This window comes from Alosa sapidissima, chromosome 23 (genome assembly GCF_018492685.1).
Source record: "Alosa sapidissima isolate fAloSap1 chromosome 23, fAloSap1.pri, whole genome shotgun sequence".
NCBI classification, from domain to species: Eukaryota; Metazoa; Chordata; class Actinopteri; order Clupeiformes; family Clupeidae; genus Alosa; species Alosa sapidissima.
Window position 1 is genome coordinate 24,981,654 of NC_055979.1, and position 23,597 is coordinate 25,005,250.

A 23,597-nucleotide genomic window follows, 5' to 3' on the forward strand; every position below is an offset into this window, starting at 1 on the left:
GAGCTGGTTTAAAAAGGACTGAGGTAAAGTGCAAAAAAGGTACTGTGCTGAGATCTATCAACATTTGCAATTATTTGTGGAAATCATGGACTCCTGGGGGAGGAGAGGGCCTATCCAACTATCAAACTTATAGTGCTCAGTTCAAAACCATGATGTGGAGGTGCATTCATGGGCATCTTGCACATCTGGCAAGGCATAATCAATTCTGAATGATGCATACAGGTTTTGAGCAACATATGCTGCCATCCAGACAATGTCTTTTTCAGGGAAGACCTTGAATATTTCAGGAAAACAAATGTCAAAATGAATTCTGCACATATATAAACAAAGGACGAGTCCAGGCGCTAAAATGGCCTGTCTGCAGTCCAGACCTGTCAAATTATGGTGCATCATGGAATGTACAATATAATTAAGAATACCCCATACTTTTGAGCAACTGAAATCAGGCAGGAATGGGACAACATTTCATTCTCAAAACTCTAGCAACTGGTCTCCTCAATTCCTAAACATTTACAGAATGTTGTTAAATGAAGACGTGAAGCAGCACATGTCACTGTCCTAACTTTTTATGAAACATGCATGTTGATGGCATCAAATTCAAAATGAACATATATTTTGCATGAATTACTCCACATTTGATATATTGTCTATCTCCTTTTTGCAGCTAAATATGGGTTTACAACGTTTGTTTATGATCACATTCTGTTTTTATTTTCATTTTACACAGCGTCTCACCATTTTCTGATTTGGGGTTGTAAATAAACATCTCATTTCTTTGCAATTCGCTTTGGACAAAGGCGTCTGCCAAATCCCATAACCATCTTATCTCTTATCTATAGGCCTATGGTTTTATAGATCTCTTTTGTAAGGACATTTTTCTTTTTGTTTTCTTTTTGTTTGTAGTTTGCTTGCTTGCTTGTAAGCCTGTTAGTCAATGTTTAATTCTGTTTTCTTTTACATCAGTTACAGCCAGATTGCGGTAAAATGTCAAAGTGACAAATATCTGCTACACTGTAGTGGCATTCTGGTTTGTGCCTCAAACCTGTTTAGTCATCTTAGTTCATTCTGGGCAGAGACTCAGAAATAAGCCAGGAGCACCCAGTATTTTACCATCAGGCCATCCTTAAAAATATTTTTGTTTGCAGTAACAGCCAAAAAAAATTAAAAATGGGTCGGTAGGTAGGTCAATATTTTTTTTTTCAAGATTCAAAGTAAAAAAAAAAGTACAATTTTGGTCATGGTGATTACGTAGGAATGAATTTACACAAATGTGCATATTGTGACGTAACTGACTGGGTCTTCAACCCGTGCCCTCAGGCGCACCATTGCAAACCTCATTCTGATGCAGGTTATATAGACCAGCCTTTCTCAAACTTCTTTGACCTGAGGCCCGGTCATGGCAGACTTTTGGGTCATAGGGCTCATCTACATGTACCCAGAAAGAAGGCTACAATAGCTCTTGGCCACGTTATATTGAAATTTGACTATACAATACTCAATGCTATACAGTGTATTATACAGTCTCTGCTCTGTTTCTAAGGAAGTTCCAAAAAACAACGTCGTTCTATTAAGTTTCGTTAAATAAATAAATAGCCTTCCAACAGGTTTAAGCGGAGCTTTGATACCAACGTTATCGATTAGTTTCAGTTTCTCTCGCGCAGACGCGCATTGAATGAATGCTCATACCACCACTTAATTGTAGGGCTCCATGTTTAATGACATCGATAGCAGAAACGTTTGTTTTCTTTTTTCGTCGATCCGCGGTTTCTTGATCAACTGCGCAGCAAATTATCAGATGAAGCACCGGGCCTAATTTCACTCCACGACTCCGCGGACCAGCAGTCTCCATGTTGCGGACCCATATTTTGAGAAATGCTGAATAGACCACAACCAATTTCAATACTCCGACACGGTCACCGTTAGACTAGGGCGAGAAGGGATGAGAAAAGATCTGGCCACAGTTCTTCCAGAACTTCGTGCCAAGTAAAAGCGTCATCAGTTTGTGTGAATGAAACGAAGCGTAGGCCATAGTGTGACATGCGTAAAACCAATGGTGTAGAGATGACGCCACAGGTTTTTTTTTTTAAGTGAGCCACGTTTGCATGTAGACAATTTATATTCACAATACTTGGGCCTACTAAAAGAAATATTATTTTATTGCATTTGTATTGGTTGTTTAGAGTAAAATAAAAAACAATCGGTCGGTATTAACGCAAGTTTACAACCGGCAAGTCGGTCGGACTAAAAGGGGAAAAAAATAAATATTTGGGTCGGTTCTAAATTGACAGGGTCGGTAGGGTTACGGCAAACGAAAATATTTTTAAGGATGGCCTCACTGTTTCAAAGATCACTGCAAGTCTAAGGCTAGGCAGAGTAGGAAAGAGTAGCCTATCTAAAATGGCCAGCCATCTGACTTTCAATATGTAGTGTTTCAATATACTGTAGGCCTATTTTGTGATGTAAGTTAGGCCTATTAACTAAAATCTACTTCATGGTTGTCTGACCCAAAGCATAAAACGGCCTAGAGCAGAGTAGAACAACAACATCTATACATCTAGACCTACTTTAAAAACAATGGTCAGGGATAAAGATTTGTTTCAATGTCGATATGAAAACAGCTCAGAGACAAAAAGGAGGGATGGAACGCAGACAGAGAGGAATAGTTATGCAAGGTGTGCCAGGGACATGTCTCACTGGTCTGTAAGATGACAAAATGGAAGATGGTAACTGAGATGGTTCTGGGTCGAAAATCTGGGTATTAGGAACTCATCAAGTATTTTAAAATGCTTTAGGCCTACTAAAAACAAGAGCGCTAGTGCTTAGAACTGCCTGTGGTTGTAACTGTAAACATAGAATGGTTCCACCCCAGAACAGTAGATGGCAGTAACGATACAAATCACTTTGCTGAGGTCCAATAAAACTAGCAGAAGGAGAAAATAAGGAAATACATTTAACGTGTGGTCAGAGCCCGTGTAGACATTCTCTGGTGTGGTCCAATAGATAGACAATAAAACGCTGGTGCTGTTGGCTGTTGATGGAGTCGACATGACTCTAAAGAAAGCAATCATTGTGCCAGGGAATGGAGCCGGAGATGTAGAGCATTGCAACTGGTACGGGTGGGCAAACAAGCAAATCAATAAGGTAGGAGAGACACTGGCCTGGACCCATTTGTCAGCCCATTAGGCTACTATCTATGAGATTCTCACGCAGATTCCTATCAGTAGCGGCAGTTAAAGGTGCTCTACGCGATGCCACGCGTTTGTTAGGCTAAAACATTTTATGTCACTTACTGCAAAAATCACCTAACCAACCGCTGTCTTTGTCCTGAGTACACTGTAAAAACTCTGTGGACAGCCCAGGTTCCAAAAACAAGCAAATCACAGACGAGATGCGCGTTTAGGAGAGTTTCAATTGCACGGGAGGGAGGGGGAGGAAGTAGCGAGCTAGCGCTCTGTCTTGTTTGAACATCAACAGAAGTGACGTTACCCAGCATCGCTTAGAGCACCTATCCAACTATCCAGGCTATCCAACTCCTATAGGTAAAAGTGAAATGAAATGTATCATTTTATGAACTAACGTAGATAACATTCATTTGTCAAAACAGGCTATTTACAGAACACTACAGTAATTATTAACCCGACACCCGAATTATTCACTTTGCACTGCTTAGCATTTGCACTACCTCCATAGAGATCTACTGACAACGCATCTCCCTGCACTACCTACATGGATTGGCTCACTGCACTGATAAGCATGTCACTGCACTCATAAGCATCAGCATCACTGCACTCATAATCATCTCACTGCACTGATAAGCATCTCACTGCACTGATAATCATGTCACTGCAGTGACACTCATAAGCGTCACTGCACTCATAATCATGTCACTGCACTCATAATCATGTCACTGCACTCATAAGCTTCACTGCACTCATAATCATGTCACTGCACTGATAAGCATGTCACTGCACTCATAAGCATCTCACTGCACTCATAAGCATCTCACTGCACTGATAAGCATCACTGCACTCATAATAATTCTGATGGACAGACAGTCATTTTACACCTGTAAATTTAGTGTTTCTATTGTGTGTCCTTGTTGTGTGTGCGGGCCTACTGTAAGCTACTGGATGCCAACATTTACTTTGGGATGAATAGTGTCTGTCTGTCTGTTCTTTCGTCCATTTATGTGTGGACCTCTTTGATTTTACTTCTAGAAATTCTAGTGAAAGCTTTGCATTCGTCATGATGTCCAGATCTAAGCATCTACGTAAAGTGGCCCATGTCTCTCTTGTCTCTGTTCTATTTAATTCCCAAAACACACAGACTATCTTAGACTGTTTCATTTCCCCCAGACTTTGTGTGAACATTATTTATTGTCCATTTAGGTTCAAATTTGAAGAGTAATATGAGTCAGTGTTTCCCTCCATCAGTCACAAAGAACCCTAACAGAAAAATAAATAAGGAATCTTATAGTATTTTGGTACAAAATATTATAGTAATTTTATAGGAATACTATAGATATTATAGGGATCTTATAGTATTTTGGGACATACTAGAAGTACTATAAGACTGTACTATAGAGTCTACACTATAGAGGGCAAGGATTTTACAGAGATATTACAGAATATCATAGAAGTATTATGCATTACTATAGAACTACTACTACTACTTTTTTGTGAGGGAAACAACTGTAATCACGCTGATTGGAACAAGTAAGCATATTCAGGGTGTGTTTACTCTTGGCTTTCAAATGTGTATTTGACAGTCAAATCACAATCACAAATCACAAGTGAACAGCCAATACACATCACTGTGACACATCCCATGATGTATCCAAGGTGTACAGAGATGTTGCTGACCACAAGATTTCTTTACTGCTTACATATACAGGTCAATAGTAAAGGATACATCACTATGCATTAACGTTTACAGTGCACTACAAAAAATATGTGTTTAATTGTGTCCCAAATGTGTTTTGAGTCAATGGATGACTTCAGTAAGAGATCCTGGCAGGGACACTATGGCTTTACTAGTGGTGATGGTGGAGGATGTTTGGCTGTTGCCTTTTTTAAACAAGCAGTTCTGGGGAAAACAATTACCCCCTTTGACTGAATCTGTCTGGTTTAAAAAAAAATGGGCAATACCAGTCTTCTATTTTACAACGATGCTTTAGGACATTATTAGGGATTATTCAGTTTTGTTGAGGCTGAGAACAGGATCCTTTTGGCACACTTCACTCTGACCTGCAACAACTGCCTTAAAGATTCCAGGTATGACCAGCCTGCTTAGGAACATGCCGGACCCAGTGACCGCGCGAGAGACCATCTGGCTGCCCTTCATGGAGGAGGAGCTGAAGTGTGACGAGGAGACCGTCATCATCGGTCACAGCTCGGGGGCGGCGGCCGCCATGAGGTACACGGAGACCCGCAAAGTGTTCGCCATTATCCTGGTTGGGGCGTACACCTCGGACTTAGGAGACGAGACCGAGAGAGAGAGTGGCTACTTCAGTCGGCCATGGCAGTGGGAGCAGATCCGAGGAAACGTGAGCCACATCGTCCAGTTCGGCTCCACTGATGACCCGTTCCTGCCCTGGGAGGAGCAGGAGGAGGTGGCCAAGGGCTTGCAGGCGGAGCTACACAAGTACTCTGACCGCGGCCACTTCATGAACTCCCAGTTTCCCGAGCTCATTAACGTGGTCAAGAAGCTCAAAGAAGCTGCGTAATAATGCAACAGGCATCCACAATCAGCCAGTTTTTTTTCTGCACCACAGTTACGACGCATGTCCCACATCAATTCCACACTGTAGTTCTTTACAGAATCACACAACAGCACAAAATGCAAAAATGGATTCTTTAAACTGGTATTCACTGACACAAGTTTGCAAGTTCCTTTGACAGAGAAAGGAAAATGGTTAGAGACTGATAAAAGATTTGAGAATGGGTCAAAGATATAAATATCAATATTGATGTCAAATTCTAATGGTTCCTTGTGATTTCTTCTGCCAAAGATGTATACATATGTAGTTTTGTCCCTTTATAACTATTTCTATTCATTCCGACACACAGTACCCCATTCATCGATCCCATGATTAGGCTCATAACTGTCTGGGATGAGGTAAGAGCCTCCTGTAGGCTACAAACAGCCTGCGTTTGTCATGACTTGACAATGGGACATTTCTTTTTATAAATACACAGTCCTCTGAAGTAAAGAAGTGCCTACTTCTGTCTGTTAAAATGGGGCACTTTGATTGAATAAAAAGAGTCAGAAGAACTGACAAACAATTGTGCATATCCTAGATTTGAGGTAATAATGTACAGTACACCCTCAACTAATATGAGGCTAACCATGAAAGTGTTGTTCAAATATGCAGGTCTATAAATTACATAAAATTAATTTTAAAAAATAATAATTAAAGTACCCACTGAGTCAAAATGAAGTGCATTTTGATATTGCCACACCCAGGCAGCCCTGTGCTGCTACCCAACATTCACTGCACTCTTTTAGTCCCTGTGCATACTTGCCCTGTGCTCTCTGAATCAGAAGCTGAAGTGGTTCAAGCATTATCAAAAACTCTTGCTCCTCTCATCTCTCGTTACTTTTTTCATGTAAAACATGAAAACCCCTAGGGATGCTTGAGCTATCTTCGGTGATCATAACCCTGCACAGTAGATGATTAATGATGGTCTTTCAGTGCCCCCTAGAGTTGAACAATGGCAACTGTAACTAACTAAATAAAAACTTTTTAAGATGCCTTGAATGTGATTTTCCTTAGGCTCCTAATTAATAGATTCACCTATTAATCATCCCAGGCTGCAATCAAACGAAGTCCATTGTGCAAAGAAGATGTTTCAGTGAAACGTGTAATGATTAGTGTTAATTTCGTCAGAGGAGACGAGAGGAAATATGTTCGTCAACGACCTTTTTTTTCATGACTAAGACGAGACGATGATGAGACGGCAGTAATGTCCTGAAACACTGACTAAGACTATCTTAAGATGAATTATTGTTGACGAAAAAAGACGAGACTAAAATGTTTTGCATGAAATAAGAACTAAGATAAAATCTCTCTTCATTTTCGTCTACAAAATGAGAAGACAGAATATCTAGCCGTTACGTTTTCAAAATATTCCGAATGAGTTCATACGCAACAGCTTTCCTGTAGGCTAGTCTACGTGCTGTTGCTGCAACCCTGTGGCTGCAACACGAAACTACATGGAACAAGAACACTGGAGATTTCTGCCAGAGTTACCAACTAACTACCTAAGCTTTATGGCACAATGCTACATACCCAGAAGTTGAAGCTTCGCTCATACAAATTAACATCCACCAGAATGTCCATACGAAAATGTTCATCATGTAATGTCAACTATTTAACTAGTTAGACTGATGATGCAAAGTTTGCTAGCAAGTAAGCTAATATGGAAAGTTCGCTAGCAAGTTAGCTATGGCTAAGATGGAGAGTCTGTTTGGGGAATGTGTTGTGTTTGGGCGCATATCGCCATCTAGCGAGGCGGAGTAAAACATTAATACTTTGGTCTACGACAGTGTTTCTCAAACTTTTTCAGTTTCAGGACCACTTAACTAACCCTAGCTAAAAAAAAAAAAAAGATTAGACCTACTTCAACAGTAGCCTATAATTAGTCTACACTATAGGCCTACTCACTGAACCACCTTGCTTATTGTCTTTGCACTTTGCTTATTGTGTGGATTCATACTGTATGATTTAAACTGGCATATCTTACATAGACAGTGTTGCAGAACTGTTTTTACATACAAGTTGGTTCAATATTGCAAACAACTCATCTATATTATATTTTACCACGTCTGCTCACGGACCACTTGAGATAGCTTGCGGACCACCAGTGATTCCCGGACCACACTTTGAGAAACACTGGTCTACGAATATGACAGTGGTCCAGTCAAATCTTTTACTGTCTATGGTCAAATCCCAGCCGAGCTATAACTGTAGCTCGACTTACTTGTGCATGTAAACATACTGACTGACAAAAAATCAGAATGAGTAATTATAACAGACGAGTAGCCCTGTGGACACACAATATTGTTGGAAAATTGAGATGTGTGAAACACTATTTGACTCAAATGGTAATCAGAAATAATTTGTTATAAAAAAAGACTAAAATGTGTTGACTAAAACTGACTAAGACTAAGATACCTTTAGTTTTCTTATGACTAAAACTAGACTAAAATGACGAGACTTTTAGTCGACTAAAACTTGACTAACAAAAATGATATTTGAATGACTAAATATGACAAAGACTAAAAAGGACATTTCGTCACAAGACTAAGACTAAGACTAAATTAAAAATAGGTGACAAAATTAACACTAGTAATGATGACAATTCAAGAAAATGTTGGCCTAAAATAGTAGAAGATCCTCGTAGTAACATCTCCAAACGTCTACAAACAACATCCATAACACTTTATAGGTCAAAGGTTAGAGAAAAATCTTCGTCGTCCATGAGGTGGAGCTATTAGTTCATATTCTTGAGAAAGAATATCGTTTAAGTAGGTTAGAGGAAAGCGCCTCGTGTGGAAAGCAACAGACGAGATATATCATTTAATAGGAGACCAAATTAGATTAGTACCACATAGTCACCCATGGATACAAATTAAACTTAATTGCCTATAATTGTTTATTGTTTACAATTAAACAAATGTTACGCTACTGTATCCTGTACAATTGCAATGTGGAAAAACGATAACTTGACATAGCCTATACTGCCCAGTTAAGCTACTGCCAATTAAATTCTAATTCGTCTATAAAAAATGTGTGCAAGGATTCCATTACGCATAGTGTAATTTAGCCTAATCTCATTTATCTCCATTTCAGGCATAGACGGAAACTGTGTCCACATGATCTGGAGATATATAGCACAAGGTAGCCTAATATCACAACTTTGTAACTTCAAGTCTTGTATAGTCAGAATATATTATTCAGTAAGATATCTGAAGTTGGAAATGGTGTTCAACCCACTGCTCCTTGGAACGTGGGGGGAGTCATAGGGTTAAAATATCAGTTGCTACACGGGCTACTTTTCGATGTTCTGTCTGGTGGGGATGCAGGGCCGTCTTTCCAGAGGTAGCCATCCAACCCAGTTCTTTGGATTGGTCGATTAGTCAAGGCAGCGAGCAGGGCTGGACAGGAAACGACTCTCTCATACAAGGCGCAACAATCCCTGCTCCCCGGGAGAGATTGGGAGAGGGAACAGAACGACCAATGTATCATTAAGCAAATGTGATTTTCTCAGGCAAGTGGTCAGTGAAAAAGAAGATACCCTCGTCTTCTTAACTGCCACAAATTTGTGTTTACCGGGACATCTTGTGGGATTTTCCCTGTTTTCTCGCGTGCTGAAAGCATTGTTGTAGTGTTCCCACCAGGAAACAGGAGGAGACTTCATTGTCGAGCGGTACTGGATCTTGGAGCAAGTAAGCACTCATTTTACGTTTCTGTACACTTTACATCATACTGAAAAGATTTCTCTCATGTCTATGCTCTAATTGATTTGGGTCAAATTAAGAAGACCCAAAATCCCAACCTTCTTCTTGGGTTTGGTTGCCTCCCGGGCAATCCCTCTTGAGAGAAAACTGTCTCGGGATTCTCAGAGAATAGAGGATCCCTTGAATACAAGTTTATAGCCGCAGATGTGACTGTACATTTACCGGTAGACTACTGGCGTGAACCTTGGACGTATTTTTAAAATATATTATGCATTAAGGTTCCTCCTTGGATGTCCTCCGAGGGTCCCTCGAGCATAAGAGTAGGCTACACATTGGCCATATGTTGTACCATGGAAGCATTTAAGTACAATTATGATCGGGCATTGGCATGGCTCTTGTGCAACCAGAGAAACAAGGGTGTGTTTTTCAGTGGAGCATTGGGTGGTAGGTTACTCTCTGCCTGCAGTTATTAGTTATTATTTTGATTCAGCGAGATATTCAAGCTACTAATGCCACATTTAGCCCTAAACTAGTGTAAATACTCCCCACATCACGTCTGCCATGGCTACACATGCAGCTAGTTAAATGGCCTGCTGTTTTGTCTCAATTAATTTAGGTGGCTTTTTAGGTATTTTAAAAAATGTGATCCATGGTCTATTAAAGCAGGGAAATTAGGGGTGACATCTTGTAACTGTAATGTAGCTAGTTTGTCTGCCAGCGCAGCCAACATCACTCGCCACAATGTAACCAGCTTGTGAGTGTGCCACCACCCTTTCTAATGTGTGCTAGTTAGCTTGCACAACAGTCCTTGTTGTAAGTTTAGCCTCTAAAAGGAGACCCTATTTGATGACTTGTCAATTTACTCTGCAGCGTAAATTAAACGTGTAGTCCATTGTGTACGATTTTATTTTCATTTACCCGTTTATTAAAGGATCCCTCGACTTTAGGCTATGTATCGCAAGCGAGGCTGCCCGTTCTAACCTTGCTAGGGGCTCCCATTGTCTTCCCAAAGGTGTAGATTTATGGATGTGGTGAATTTCCAATTCCTGTACTTTACAGTGTACGAGGGTAGGCTACTCATTTTAATGCCCAAGAAGGCCAAGTCATTTCATGTTGAAAGACACGCCTGTCAGAAGTGTTCGGTTGGGACCATTGTTTCCACCAGTCTTGGGAGTAACATGATTACCATCGCGCATGGGATGAGTCGGCAGATAATTGCCAACTTGTAATGTCTGTTAAGCTCAGCTGTGGAAGTAATCCAGTTAGGGCAACACTCGAATCCAGTAGGTTTAGGGGCACTGCATGCCTCCTCCACACGCGTGTCTTGGGGAATTGTTGGGGAGGGGAGTCGCAAACGCAGCTGTCAGGGCCAATATTCCCCAAACGACAGTAGGCTAACAGCCCCGTGCTAATACGCTGACATTGTTTCCTGCCCACAGCTATCTCCTTGGTCAATGTTTATGCCATGTGTGTTTGCCTATAAGATGCAATAACCAAATAACAACAGAGGACAAATTTAGTGCCTTAGTCCCAACTCTGTCCCTTCTTTTAGTCTATGTTTATATTTTGTCAGTTTTGCAGTGTAGCCTACATATTGTATGTAGTGTCCAGTGGCAAAGGAGATCTATTTACATTCAAATTTAGGAAAAGCATGTGGACTGTATTTCCGTGTCCAGACTGAAAGATGCAAGTGTCTGGCCTCCCGAGGTCGGTATGTCATGCAAGTGGTGATGACGAGTGTCCCTGCAAATATTTCCCCCATCACATGTGGCTGTCAGCAGCAGCCAGAGGTCAGAAACAGAGGTCTGCAGATCACGAACACTCAAGCCTTCTGTCTGGGCACCATCTAGGTCAGATGGCCTGCAATGCTGTCTGCATTGTGCCTTGAAGAGACATCAGGCAACGTTTTCGTGTTAATTACTCATCTTCGTAAGTCGGTATATGGTTAAATGGCGAATGAAGACTCTCTCGCCCGCCTATACTGCCTGTAGGAAGAATATCCCGCTTGCAAGTTCAGTTCAGTGTATCGTAGCCGCCGACCGAAGCAGGATCAGTTTACCTCCTGCATCCACAGCACAGAGGCAGGCTAATGAAACGCTAGCGATAGTTGCAAACGTGTGTATAATGGCAGAGCCGGCGAAGAAGCAGCGAAACCCCTTGATGGAAGATGCAAAGAAAAGGAAAAGAGCTTCAGACCGAGCGAGGGGGAGTTTCGTAGAGAAAAAGCATCAGGCTTGCCTGGTGTCCCTTTAAAATTCAAAAAGATCAGAAGGGTCTGTGTAGACTACAGGGGTTGTAGAGGGTCTCTTCCTCCTGGGAGGAGAGGGAATGGCAATGCCCTGCTCCTAAAGAGTTACATGCTCTCAAGGCCTCAAGCCCTCAGGTAATTAGTAAGACTTGGGTGGTGTACAGCAACTGTCATTCCCTAGCATACTGACTCACTTGCTTTGCTCCCAATGTAGACATTAAGCCAAGTGGAAGAAATGTTTTTCTCAAACCAGAGAAGCACTGGCAAGTGTGAAGTGGTGTTTTTTTTTTTTTTTTTTTAATGAAGATGACTTCTAACGCTATAGTCCTCTCTTGAACACAAAAACGAGACCATGTCCTTGTGACACAATGGGTTAGGACATTCTTGCAGGATTTCTGACTTAAGCATTTCTCTCTGGCACAGATACTTGATTCAAGCACCATGGGGTTTAAGGCGGGGGGGGGGGGGGGGGTCATTGAGAAATACAGGAGATTCTGGAATGCTTTTCTCATTCCGTCTGCCAGACTAGAAGAGGGAATCGTTCTGATGGACATTCTGAGATATGTTCTCTCTGCTGGGGTCTTTGTATGGCCACAGCTTAACTAATGAGGAAAGCAGCTGTTGCAGGGCCCCTCCTGATTAGTTTTGGTAGGGTCCAGTGGAAGCTTTGGTCTCCTGTGTGTGTGTGTAAATGTGTGTGTGATATAGGTAGACCCCCTTTGTGTGCGTGCGTGCGTGTGTGGTGTCCACATATCACAGCTGTCACAGCGTGATAGGAAGTAGACTCGCTCGATGAAGATCTGAGGGAAAGTGTCCTTGGAGCTTGGAGCAGAGTTGTTTTTCTTTGCCCCTATTGGACGCCTGTGCCCTGTGCTCTCTCCCCAGCTGGGAGGCTTAACCACACAAAGAACACCACCACCCCCTTCCCCTTTAATGAGGGTTTTGTTTCACCCTGGCTCCGTTACATTTGAGAGGGGCATCAAAGACCTGCCTAACACAACTTGAAGACATGGACCATCGGGCAGACACACAAGAGGGGCCCTGTGACGCCACACACACCACCATACGAACAGGGCACCTGGTAGGGACACACACACCACCATACGAACAGGGCACCTGGTAGGGAGCAGCTGCCACTATTTCAGCGAGTATGTTGGCAGTGTGCGTGGTGCCATGCCCAGTATCCTGTCACTGTTTGTGTGTGTGTGTGTGTGTGTGTGTGTGTGTGTTTGGGTGTGGTGGGAAAAGGCGTGGCCTGACGATTTATGGAACACGATTCTGTTGCCAGGCTGCCAACTTGCAGCGGTAGCGGCAGTGGCAGCTGGCCCTCCCAGCACTCCCCTGGACACTCCGCTAGGAGAGGAGAAATAGACCAGCAGCCCCCTGGACACTCCGCTAGGAGAGGAGAAATAGACCGGTGAGGTAGAATGGCAAGGAGTGGACACTACAGGAGCACCCCTATCCCTCACTTGTGTTCCCACACACACACACACACACACAAACACATGGGGAAATGTCAGCTGATTTAGGGTAATGGGCAGTCACACCAGCAAGCAAAAAATTAATTTGTGTGATTGCTGTGCGGTACAGTTGTGGATGAGGAATGGCGACAAGAACATTTGTTAATGATGCATAAGCCCTAATCTGTCTGCTCCAGTGGAACACAACAGGGTGCAGGTTTGTAATGCAGCCGAAAGCAGACAGGTGCGTGTTAGCAGTTGGCTGGAGATATTACATATAGATATTATATTAATATAGTAGATATAGATATTACAGTCGAAACGTTAAAAACCAGTGCAGATACTTTGAAATGAAAATGAATCGGACTTTAGTGTAATGCTCTGCAAAATATTGCTTTTACAACATGTTTTCGCACTATTTTTTTTGTCCCCAAGTTACCATTAGCTCAATGTGGCTATGCTGTTGAAAGGGTCTTTATGTGGTGAATTGGTTAAAGTGGGATTAGGTGTGAAGATATTCATGAGAATGATCCGTCTTGTTTCATCCTTTGGCAGAGCCCAGAGCATCGTCACAACCAGGAAATGACCTCAGTAAAGGTGGCAGAGTCGGGCTCACTCGCTCTCTCTTTATCTTCCTCGACTTCCTCGAGTCTTTTGTCTCTCTCTCTCTCCTCCACACTGTCTGACTGGAGTCAACTTCACTCCTCTTCCCTCTTTATTATGCTTTTCTTCCGTGTATCCTCCTGTCCTCCTGCCTCCAACACTTGAGTGTGATTGTTAGCCTGCTTAATGCAGCTAGCATGCTAGTGCTGTCTGAGATGACAAAGGACGGCCACGCAAGCTGCTGCTCAGGAGCAGATGGCCAGTGTTCCCTGTCCCTCTCATTTTTGTGTTAATCAGTATTGAGTGTGTGTGTGTGTGTGGGTACTGGGTGTGGGTGTGTGGGGACTGGGCTCTTTCTTGGTCATGTGACAGGAAGTCTTATCTCCCAGTGGGGATGTCGTTGTAGGTCCCATTTCAATGAGTCCCATATTGGTGACCCAGCCTCCCCACCCAGTGAGCAGTATGGGACGGCCAGGATGAACCGTAGCTCTGGTGTGACCGTCTGCCTGGAGGGTGGTTAGAGGCACCGTAGCTCTGGTGTGACCCTCTGACTGGAGGTTAGAGGCCCCCTCAACTTGCTGCCTGTCCTCTTTTATTAGATGTTTTTGAGGAAAACATGAAACGGTGTGATCCTGTCTTGAGCACTGCGAGATCAGTGAGATTGGAGGATGAAGAGGCTGAGACTATAACTGAAACTGAGGCTCCCATGTCAAACCGACTTGGAGTCTTGTTGCTGATCTGACACCAGATTCTCCCTGAGTGGCCTTTAATGTTTCAGTGAAGTCAAAACAGACCCCAGAAAAGTGGTGTCCTTAGCAGGGTTACGCAGATGTGGGGGAGCAGCAGTAATGTCACTAGCCTGGAAAAATCACCAAGTGAATAGAGTCTTGTGACTCTCGATTGAGAAATGTTCACAACACTTGCATTGCGACGGACACTAACTTTTAAATCATTGGTCCAGCCTTACCAATCACACTGATCAGAGATTCCTAATGTTACTTCCTACTTCGCCTAAACTTTTCAAACTGACAATAAACAGTATCAACAGTCAGGGAACAATGTATGTGGATCTACCTTTGCTGTAAATAAATTTCTGCATTTTTTTTTCAACTGCCTTTTTTTGACGTTTGCAGGTGTTGCTGTGTCTGTTTATCACAATAAATGTAGGTTTTGTCTTCCCCTCTCGTTGCTAATGGCCTGACATTTTTCTTGTCTGAGGGAAATGGTTATGAACTATGGTGTTCCAGACTAGATCTCCCTGAAAGAAGATCTAGGAGGGCGGGGCCAGGCTATATTGTCACTGCCTGATGGCCTCTTAGCTGGGCTTGATTCCCGACCCCGTTGTTGTAAGCCTATATTGCTTGGGATAAAAGTGTCTGCTAGATACCAGTCAACTTTAACTTTGTTTTTTTTTTCCATCCTAAATCTTTTGCTCTTCTGTGGGCTTTTCTATAAAGAGAAAGGTGAGTGTTGTCCCATGCGGTATTTGCCCCTCATATTACTGCCCCGTGACGTATTTGCCCTCCATATTACTGCCACCCACCGCACTGACGCCATTCACGGGCCTGGAGCAGGTCAGAGGTGATGGACACATATGGAGGGAGTTTCACCAAGGAATTCCAGCCACGGTTTCAGATAACTGTCTGTGTTGAGCATTGCAGCATGGCTGAAAATGCAGGGGTCATCGCTTAGCCCTGTTTTAGCTTTCCTGACAACACTGATAAACGATGCCAAAGACTTTTATCCGTGGCACAGAGAGACAAGGTGAACAAAGGTCAACAAAAGACCTGGGGCTCCTGACACCTGAGGAGGATCTTCAGCCCCCTTTCATCAGGGCCTGTTTCAGGTTCTGGTTCTTCAAAAGAGTTGGTACCAACAAAGAACTACAGATCTGGCAAAGTGAGGTAGCTCCATAATTGTTGCACCTGGCAGATCCACAGCACGTGTTTGATGTTATTTATTTTGATCTCTTGCACTCAAGTGTCCATTGTTCAGCCTGACTCTGATGTAGAACGCATTATTAAGTTTGGAGTGGAAATGGAAACCATCTTGCTTTGGGAGAATTTGTGCAGCAGAGGAGAGGAGAATTGAGAAAAACTGGAGTTGGATTTTTGCATAAGCAGCAAAGTAGCTCAGTAGGAGGCTACAGACATCCGGTCTGCTCCAGTCACTCTCCATTCTGCCAGGGGAGAGAGGAGGGAGGGAGGGGGGGTTGCATGTTTTAGGCCTGTGAGGGGGATCAAGCGTTTCAGGGTGTGGGTCAGCCTGGTCCACTGTCCCAATAATGCTCTTGGCCTGAGCTGCTGTCCTCATGCCCCTTTAGTGAGATCACAATGACGTCAGGGCATGACCCAAGGCCAGCTGGGATGGACATCATCTATCCAACATGGCTGCTGCTAGTGGCGGAGCAGCTGGACTTCCTCTGACTCTGAGGAGAGCTGTATTTAATGGATATGGAGTGAATAATTAAGACGGGGGCGCTAAGATTTGTTTTTAAACTCACCAAGGCCGGGAGAACTGAGCATGCGTCCAGAGTGAGTCCCATTTGTCTCGTTGCGTATGTTTGCACTTCTGTGCTTGTGCTAGTGGTAGAACATGTGCACATTCCATTCCCCATATTTACTCCGTGGAGAGCCGGCTGTCTTGATGAGTGGACACTATCAATATGTAATTAGGACCAGAGATGTGAGGAGGCGTGAAATAAACACACCATTTCAACATTCCTCTGCATGGGCACAATGTACTCTCATTTCCTCTAGGGGGGTTGTTTGGTCTGAGTTGTTATTTCTGCCCTTGGTGTGTGTCTCTCTGTGTGTGTGTGTGTGTGTGTGTGTCTGTCTGTGTGCCTGTTTTGCTGCTGCTATGGGACATAACAGGGCTATGTGGCTGAGATAATGTTTACTCTTTGGGCCCATCAGTCATAAGGATTCTGTCTTGGGCCTCAAAGCTAACATTGTCATTGGCATGTCATAAGGTAGGGGTGTGTGTGTGTGTGTGTGTGTGTGTGTGTGTGAGAGAGAGAGAGTGTGAGTGTGTGTGGCATGTCATAAGGTGTTTACAGCTGCACTGAGGTCAGCTGGTCGCCTGGTGCCCTGTTGTAGCATGACCTGTGTAGGATGTCATAGCCAGCGCTTTCTTCCTCTTTTAGTAACAAGCGCAGGCTACCAATGTAAGCAAAAATCTTGGTCTTGCCTTAGCAAAACTTTCCTTTTGCCATCTTGCTCTAATGTCTGGGAGTACTTGCTTCCTGGGACTACAGAGACTGCTTTGTAGTAACAGTGAGCACTAAATGCTAGCTAGCTATCAGTGAGCACTAAATGCTAGCTACTGTAGCTGAAATCGTCACTCCCAGCACCACCGCCTGCTTCCAGTTGATTCAGTCAACTTTGAAGTGAATGGCCATGCTGTAATGAATAGAGGCGCTGGCAGGCGGGACTTTTATTTTGACGTTGTGCTCATCATCTGTGGGCCTTGGCTGGAAAATGGTGCTCTAGACTTTCCCACCCTGGAGTCTATTCCTGGAGCTTCTGAGCCATATGCAAACAAAATGAAGGCATGGAAAGTTGCATCAATGACGATGGCCACCAACCCCTATTCAGATCACACACACACACACACACACACACACACACACACACACACACACACACACACCAATGATGAGTGTTTTATTTTACAAGTGGAACTTTGAAGCTCATGCTCTCTGTGGAGCTCTACAAGTTCTAGCCATATGGCAGTGGGTTTGACTACACTCCCCATACACACACACAGGAGACACACTCAGCAATGTGGGCTGTAGTGTACATGGAACACTCCACACACACACACACACACATACACACAGGAGACACACTCAACAGTCTGGTCTGTACATGGAACACTCCACACACATTTTGGTCAAACCGGCTACTGTGACCTCATCCTGACTCCTCTGCTTTGCTTGGCCCACCACGGTGGACTAGCCTGACCACCAGAGACGCCGGCCTCTGGAAAAGGCATTTGTTTGAGTGGCGCGCCCCCCAGGTTTCTACCTGCTCTGGGTTAGAGCCGCTCACCCCATGCTCTCTCCAGCCATATTCCAATCTGCTCACACACGGACATGAAACACAGGGCGCTACAGCTGGCTGTGCTTCCAAGATGGTGACTCAGTGAATGTGTGTGTGTGTGTGTGTGTGTGTGTGTCACTGTCTGCTTGGGCAACATTGGCTGGCACAGAGAGTGAATGTGCCCCCTTTGATTGCCACAACCACACATTGACAGACAGACACTCTCTCTCTCTCTCTCTCTCTCTCTCTCTCTCTCTCTCTCTCTCTCTCTCTCTCTCTCTCTCTCTCTCTCTCTCTCTCTCTCTCTCTCTCACACACACACACCATGTACACAGGCCAGACTGTTAGTCACCTGTTGTGTCATGCTCTGGCACTGTGTGACACTGGCTTTATTGTGAGCTCAGAGCGAAGTGACACACCTTGTTGCCAGATGGAAAATCTGAAGAGGCGGGCCTTGGCACCAGGCGCCCATTTGAGGTCAGCAGAAGTGGCAGCCTGCTGGGATCACACGTGGCCTTTTTTCGGACCATTTCCTGTTCGGGATGGGAGTGATGAACATTCTATGCAGTGATGCTGTAAGTAGGGATCGACCGATATGTTTTTTTCAGGGCCGATACCGATATCAATTATTACCAAAACAGGAGGCCGATACCGATATCAATTATTACCAAAACAGGAGGCCGATAACCGATATGTAAAACCGATATGTCAGTTGTCAAAAAGGGGGGTAGATAGTAAAGGCTATATGCTGCAAAAATTTCATTCAAAATCATTTAATTATGCAAACTTTTCTTTCTTCTTTTGATACACAATTGTCAACTTGCATCACTTTACAAGTGTAAATCCTGTGTATCATGTTAATCCAAGAGCTGAGTGATAGCAATTATTTTCGTGGAGTAGGCCTGCACAATGGGCTATGTGCTTGTAAAGGGACCTGTCACAAAGAGGATGCTTTGCCATCGTGTGTGTGAGTGCACGAGAGGGAGAGGAAGAGGTGCATGCGTGATGGCAAGTGTTACGGTTGAATAGTAACAGTAATAGTTCTTAGGCTATTTAAGCATGCAATTTGTGTCCATGTGTAGGCTATAAGCTACACTTTTGAGAGCCTAAAAGGCACGTTAATAGCCAGCTCAGGACGCGATTTTGTTCAGATCGGATTAAATTACGGTTGGCCCTGGGTGCATGTAGTCTTTTCTGACAGTCCGTTTTAAAAAAGGAGCAATTAGACTTTTTGACGTTCGCTATCGCATAATTTAGGACTTGTCTGTAGGCTATGTCCGCCGAGGTGTCCCGTTATTCACAATTAACGAACGAGGCGGAGGCAGAGAACTCCCGACACGCAGCACCCGAGTTTGTGGGATAACTATAAACAGCATCCGTGACGTGCATCAATCGGGAATTCGCTAAATTAAGGAAGTGGGTGCTTTACTTATTGATCCGGATCAAAGAGACAATAGCTTACAAAGTGGTGTTTTTGTAACTTCAGTGTAGATGATTGTGATTCACTGCAACTTCAGCAACGTAGGCTACCTTCCTTACCTTCGAAAAATAGCTCCGTAGGCTACAGCTGAAGCCCAGTCTGCCTCAGTGAGAATCCAAACTTTTTGTCTGTGTTCAGTCTTCGATCCTGATTGGCTGCATTCGTGCTAACGAACAAATCAGACGGTGTAGTGGGCGGGACAATGCTCTTGACCACAGAGTAGCAAATTCAGGGTGTGAGAGACGCTTTACAGACAAAGTAGCGCGTTTCATTCTTTATCCATTTCAATATCTGCTTATCGGTGGAAAAAATGACCGATACCAATTATTATAAAAAGGCTAAATATCGGCCCTAATAATCGGCCAGGCCGATAATTGGTCGACCCCTAGCTGTAAGTCTCTACTGTTTTGGGCCTTGAACTGCCAACTATTTCCTGTTCAGGACTGGAGTGATGCAGTAATCCAATTTCCTGTTCGGGACGGGAGTGATGCAGCGATGCTGTCGTCAATTCGAGCCACAGAACAGTAAAAGCTAAACAGATCCTGCCGCAAGTCAGGTCATTCATAAGTTGTTTGTGTGTGTGTGTGACTGTCATTCATAAGTCAGGTGATAAGGTGGCTTAGCATCAAGTGAAAGATTCTGTTGAGAACTTAGTGTTTTTTTCTGTGGTTCTTTTCCCTTTCCTTCACTGCTTTGCTCTGTCTCTTCGCTTTCTTCTCGTCTGTTTAGGCTCGTTCACCCCCTCTTCTGCATATTTCATCAGCGTCGTTTCGCTTCTGCCCTCGCCCCTCCCAAAATGTCTTTGGGTAGGAAACAGAGAGCATTAATAAAACACAGTCTGCCATGTTGTTGGATGTGAGTCCAGGGGCAGCCAGCATACACATGTTCCTCATGAATTTGGCAAGAACTGGTAACACTGTGTTGAGTAGCAGTAGCTCTGAATCCTACAGTACCATGTGTAGCCCACCTTAGTGTCGCACGTTCAGATTGTTGGTGAGCGTTAACAGGGAGTGTCGAGGCCGGTATTCTAAAGTCACAGTGGGTTGAAGAGTGGAACACTTGTATGGTTACAGTGTCATAAGCTTGTAGTAAGCAAGTCAGGTCAAAGTGGGAGTCAGATCTACTGTCTGTGTGTGTGTGTGCGGTGTTTACTGACCTGGAGACATGATTTACGTGTGTATTATGAGTACAAATGTTACTACTACTACTTTTTAAAAAGTAGAACATTTGTATGGTTGCAGTGTCATAAGCTTGTAGTAAGCAAGTCAGGTGGTCAAAAGTTGAAGTGGGGGTCAGATCTAATGTGTGTGTGTGATCTTGTTTACTGGCTGGGAGCCATGATTTATGTGTGTATTATGAGTACAAATGTTACTACAACTACTGGCATAAGCTTGTAGTAATGAAATCTTCTCAACCACTAGCCTAAATGTGAGCCATCTTGCCCAGTAAAAGAGGGGTAATTACATGGAAAATTACATGTTTTGTAACATCCATAAAGCCAATAAAATGTGATGGTATGATGTGAATGATTACATGAAATTTGAGCATTTGCTATTTTTGGCTGAAGAATGTAAATGAGAAAAAATGCACAAAAAATTAATGTTATCATTCACATCATATACAAATGCCAAGGCTTTTCACTGGCGTTATGGATGTGACACAAAGTCCATTTTCCATGGAATGGCCTAGAGTTTGAATGTGATCGACAGTGATGTATTTTCAAACTAGTATTCAGTGCGTTGACAATTGTCACAAGGATGTTCTAGTCAAACAAGGACAAAGCATGACTGACCGTACACCACAGCAATCAATGACTGACCGTACGCCACAGACCTTGGAGTTGGGCGGAGCTCTGGGGTCAAATCAAGAGAAGAGGAAATGGACAGAATACTGTATCTATCTACTGATGCGGAAGAGAAGAATGGACAGAATCTCTCTCTCCAGTATCAGGGGAGGGAAAACGAGGGGGGGCACGCTCCAGATCCCGTGTCGCCGTGGGAAAATTCCATTCGCAGCGGCACTGTGTAATTCCCACCATCTGTGTGTGTGTGTGTGTGTGTCCATGCCGTCCGGCAGAAGACTACAGTGTGGAGAAACCCTGCTCTCCCTCCACTGCTTAATGAAATCCAGACAGTGTGTGTGTGTGTGTGTGTGTGTGTGTGCTGCATGCATGCGTGTGAGGCCTGTGGGCCCTGTAATCTGGAGCATTATGGTTAAAGCTGTCGGCCTCAGATCTGAGATCAGTGTGAAGTTGGTGTTGTTCTCTAGGAAAAGTAGAACAGCATGGGCAGGGCCAGACCCCAGCACGGCGCTCTGATGAGGCCATGGAAACATTACATGGGTGTGCTGAAGCCCATGCAGTCCTTTTACCAACCAAACACTAAAATACTCGAGATGTTTCAGTGGAAATATGCCCCAGACAGTTTATAGACAGTGCTTTAGTGTGTGTGTGTGTGTGTGTGTGTGTGTTAGTGTTAATTTCGTCAGACGAGACGAGAGGAAATATGTTCGTCAACGACCTTTTTTTTCATGACTAAGACGAGACGATGATGAGACGGCAGTAATGTCCTGAAACACTGACTAAGACTATCTTAAGATGAATTATTGTTGACGAAAAAAGACGAGACTAAAATGTTTTGCATGAAATAAGAACTAAGATAAAATCTCTCTTCATTTTCGTCTACAAAATGAGAAGACAGAATATCTAGCCGTTACGTTTTCAAAATATTCCGAATGAGTTCATACGCAACAGCTTTCCTGTAGGCTAGTCTACGTGCTGTTGCTGCAACCCTGTGGCTGCAACACGAAACTACATGGAACAAGAACACTGGAGATTTCTGCCAGAGTTACCAACTAACTACCTAAGCTTTATGGCACAATGCTACATACCCAGAAGTTGAAGCTTCGCTCATACAAATTAACATCCACCAGAATGTCCATACGAAAATGTTCATCATGTAATGTCAACTATTTAACTAGTTAGACTGATGATGCAAAGTTTGCTAGCAAGTAAGCTAATATGGAAAGTTCGCTAGCAAGTTAGCTATGGCTAAGATGGAGAGTCTGTTTGGGGAATGTGTTGTGTTTGGGCGCATATCGCCATCTAGCGAGGCGGAGTAAAACATTAATACTTTGGTCTACGACAGTGTTTCTCAAACTTTTTCAGTTTCAGGACCACTTAACTAACCCTAGCTAAAAAAAAAAAAAAGATTAGACCTACTTCAACAGTAGCCTATAATTAGTCTACACTATAGGCCTACTCACTGAACCACCTTGCTTATTGTCTTTGCACTTTGCTTATTGTGTGGATTCATACTGTATGATTTAAACTGGCATATCTTACATAGACAGTGTTGCAGAACTGTTTTTACATACAAGTTGGTTCAATATTGCAAACAACTCATCTATATTATATTTTACCACGTCTGCTCACGGACCACTTGAGATAGCTTGCGGACCACCAGTGATTCCCGGACCACACTTTGAGAAACACTGGTCTACGAATATGACAGTGGTCCAGTCAAATCTTTTACTGTCTATGGTCAAATCCCAGCCGAGCTATAACTGTAGCTCGACTTACTTGTGCATGTAAACATACTGACTGACAAAAAATCAGAATGAGTAATTATAACAGACGAGTAGCCCTGTGGACACACAATATTGTTGGAAAATTGAGATGTGTGAAACACTATTTGACTCAAATGGTAATCAGAAATAATTTGTTATAAAAAAAGACTAAAATGTGTTGACTAAAACTGACTAAGACTAAGATACCTTTAGTTTTCTTATGACTAAAACTAGACTAAAATGACGAGACTTTTAGTCGACTAAAACTTGACTAACAAAAATGATATTTGAATGACTAAATATGACAAAGACTAAAAAGGACATTTCGTCACAAGACTAAGACTAAGACTAAATTAAAAATAGGTGACAAAATTAACACTAGTGTGTGTGTGTGAGCATATGCACGTGTGCAAGTATTCGGGTTTTCAGCTAACTGGCTAGAGCAGACTGCAACCAGGAGGTTATGCCTTAAGTGCTGTCCGACTGAAAGGTTAGCCCTTAATGGAACACACCACAAACCTTCTGGCTTTGCCACTTTAGATCTCCACTCTGTGGGATCCACTCTGATGTTCCTGACCATTCCCTTGGAGCCAAGCCACACACACACACACACACACACACTGATGTTCCCCACCATTCCCTTTGAGCTAAGCCACACACACACACACACACACACACACACACACACACACACACACACACACACACACACACACACACTGATGTTCCTC

The 23,597-nt window shown here is 43.4% G+C and overlaps 2 protein-coding genes across 8 annotated transcripts in view; both read left to right on the forward strand.

The window, feature by feature from the left end:
- Positions 1–2,941: 2,941 nt before the first annotated feature.
- Positions 2,942–6,760, forward strand: rbbp9 (retinoblastoma binding protein 9). The gene is made up of 2 exons (XM_042079975.1): positions 2,942–3,141; positions 5,267–6,760. Exons 1-2 carry the CDS (start codon positions 3,046–3,048, stop codon positions 5,723–5,725), a joined length of 555 nt encoding a protein of 184 aa, XP_041935909.1. The 5' UTR covers positions 2,942–3,045; the 3' UTR covers positions 5,726–6,760.
- Positions 6,761–9,074: 2,314 nt separating this feature from the next.
- The window catches only part of raph1b (Ras association (RalGDS/AF-6) and pleckstrin homology domains 1b), a 60,149-nt gene continuing 45,626 nt past the window's right edge, over positions 9,075–23,597 (forward strand). For 5 of the 7 annotated variants that reach the window (XM_042079918.1, XM_042079919.1, XM_042079920.1 and 2 more), the window contains exon 1: positions 9,075–9,450. The gene's annotated coding sequence lies outside the window, so the exon portion shown is untranslated. The remainder of the gene's footprint in view (positions 9,451–23,597) is intronic. The other 2 variants (XM_042079922.1, XM_042079924.1) reach the window with 1 other exon arrangement.

Coding starts and splice junctions, on each gene's coding strand:
- rbbp9 (XM_042079975.1), top strand. CDS start 3,046: ATGACTCTAAAGAAAGCAATCATTGTGCCAGGGAATGGAGCCGGAGAT. Junction 3,142..5,266: donor CAAACAAGCAAATCAATAAG/GTAGGAGAGACA, acceptor ACTGCCTTAAAG/ATTCCAGGTATGACCAGCCT.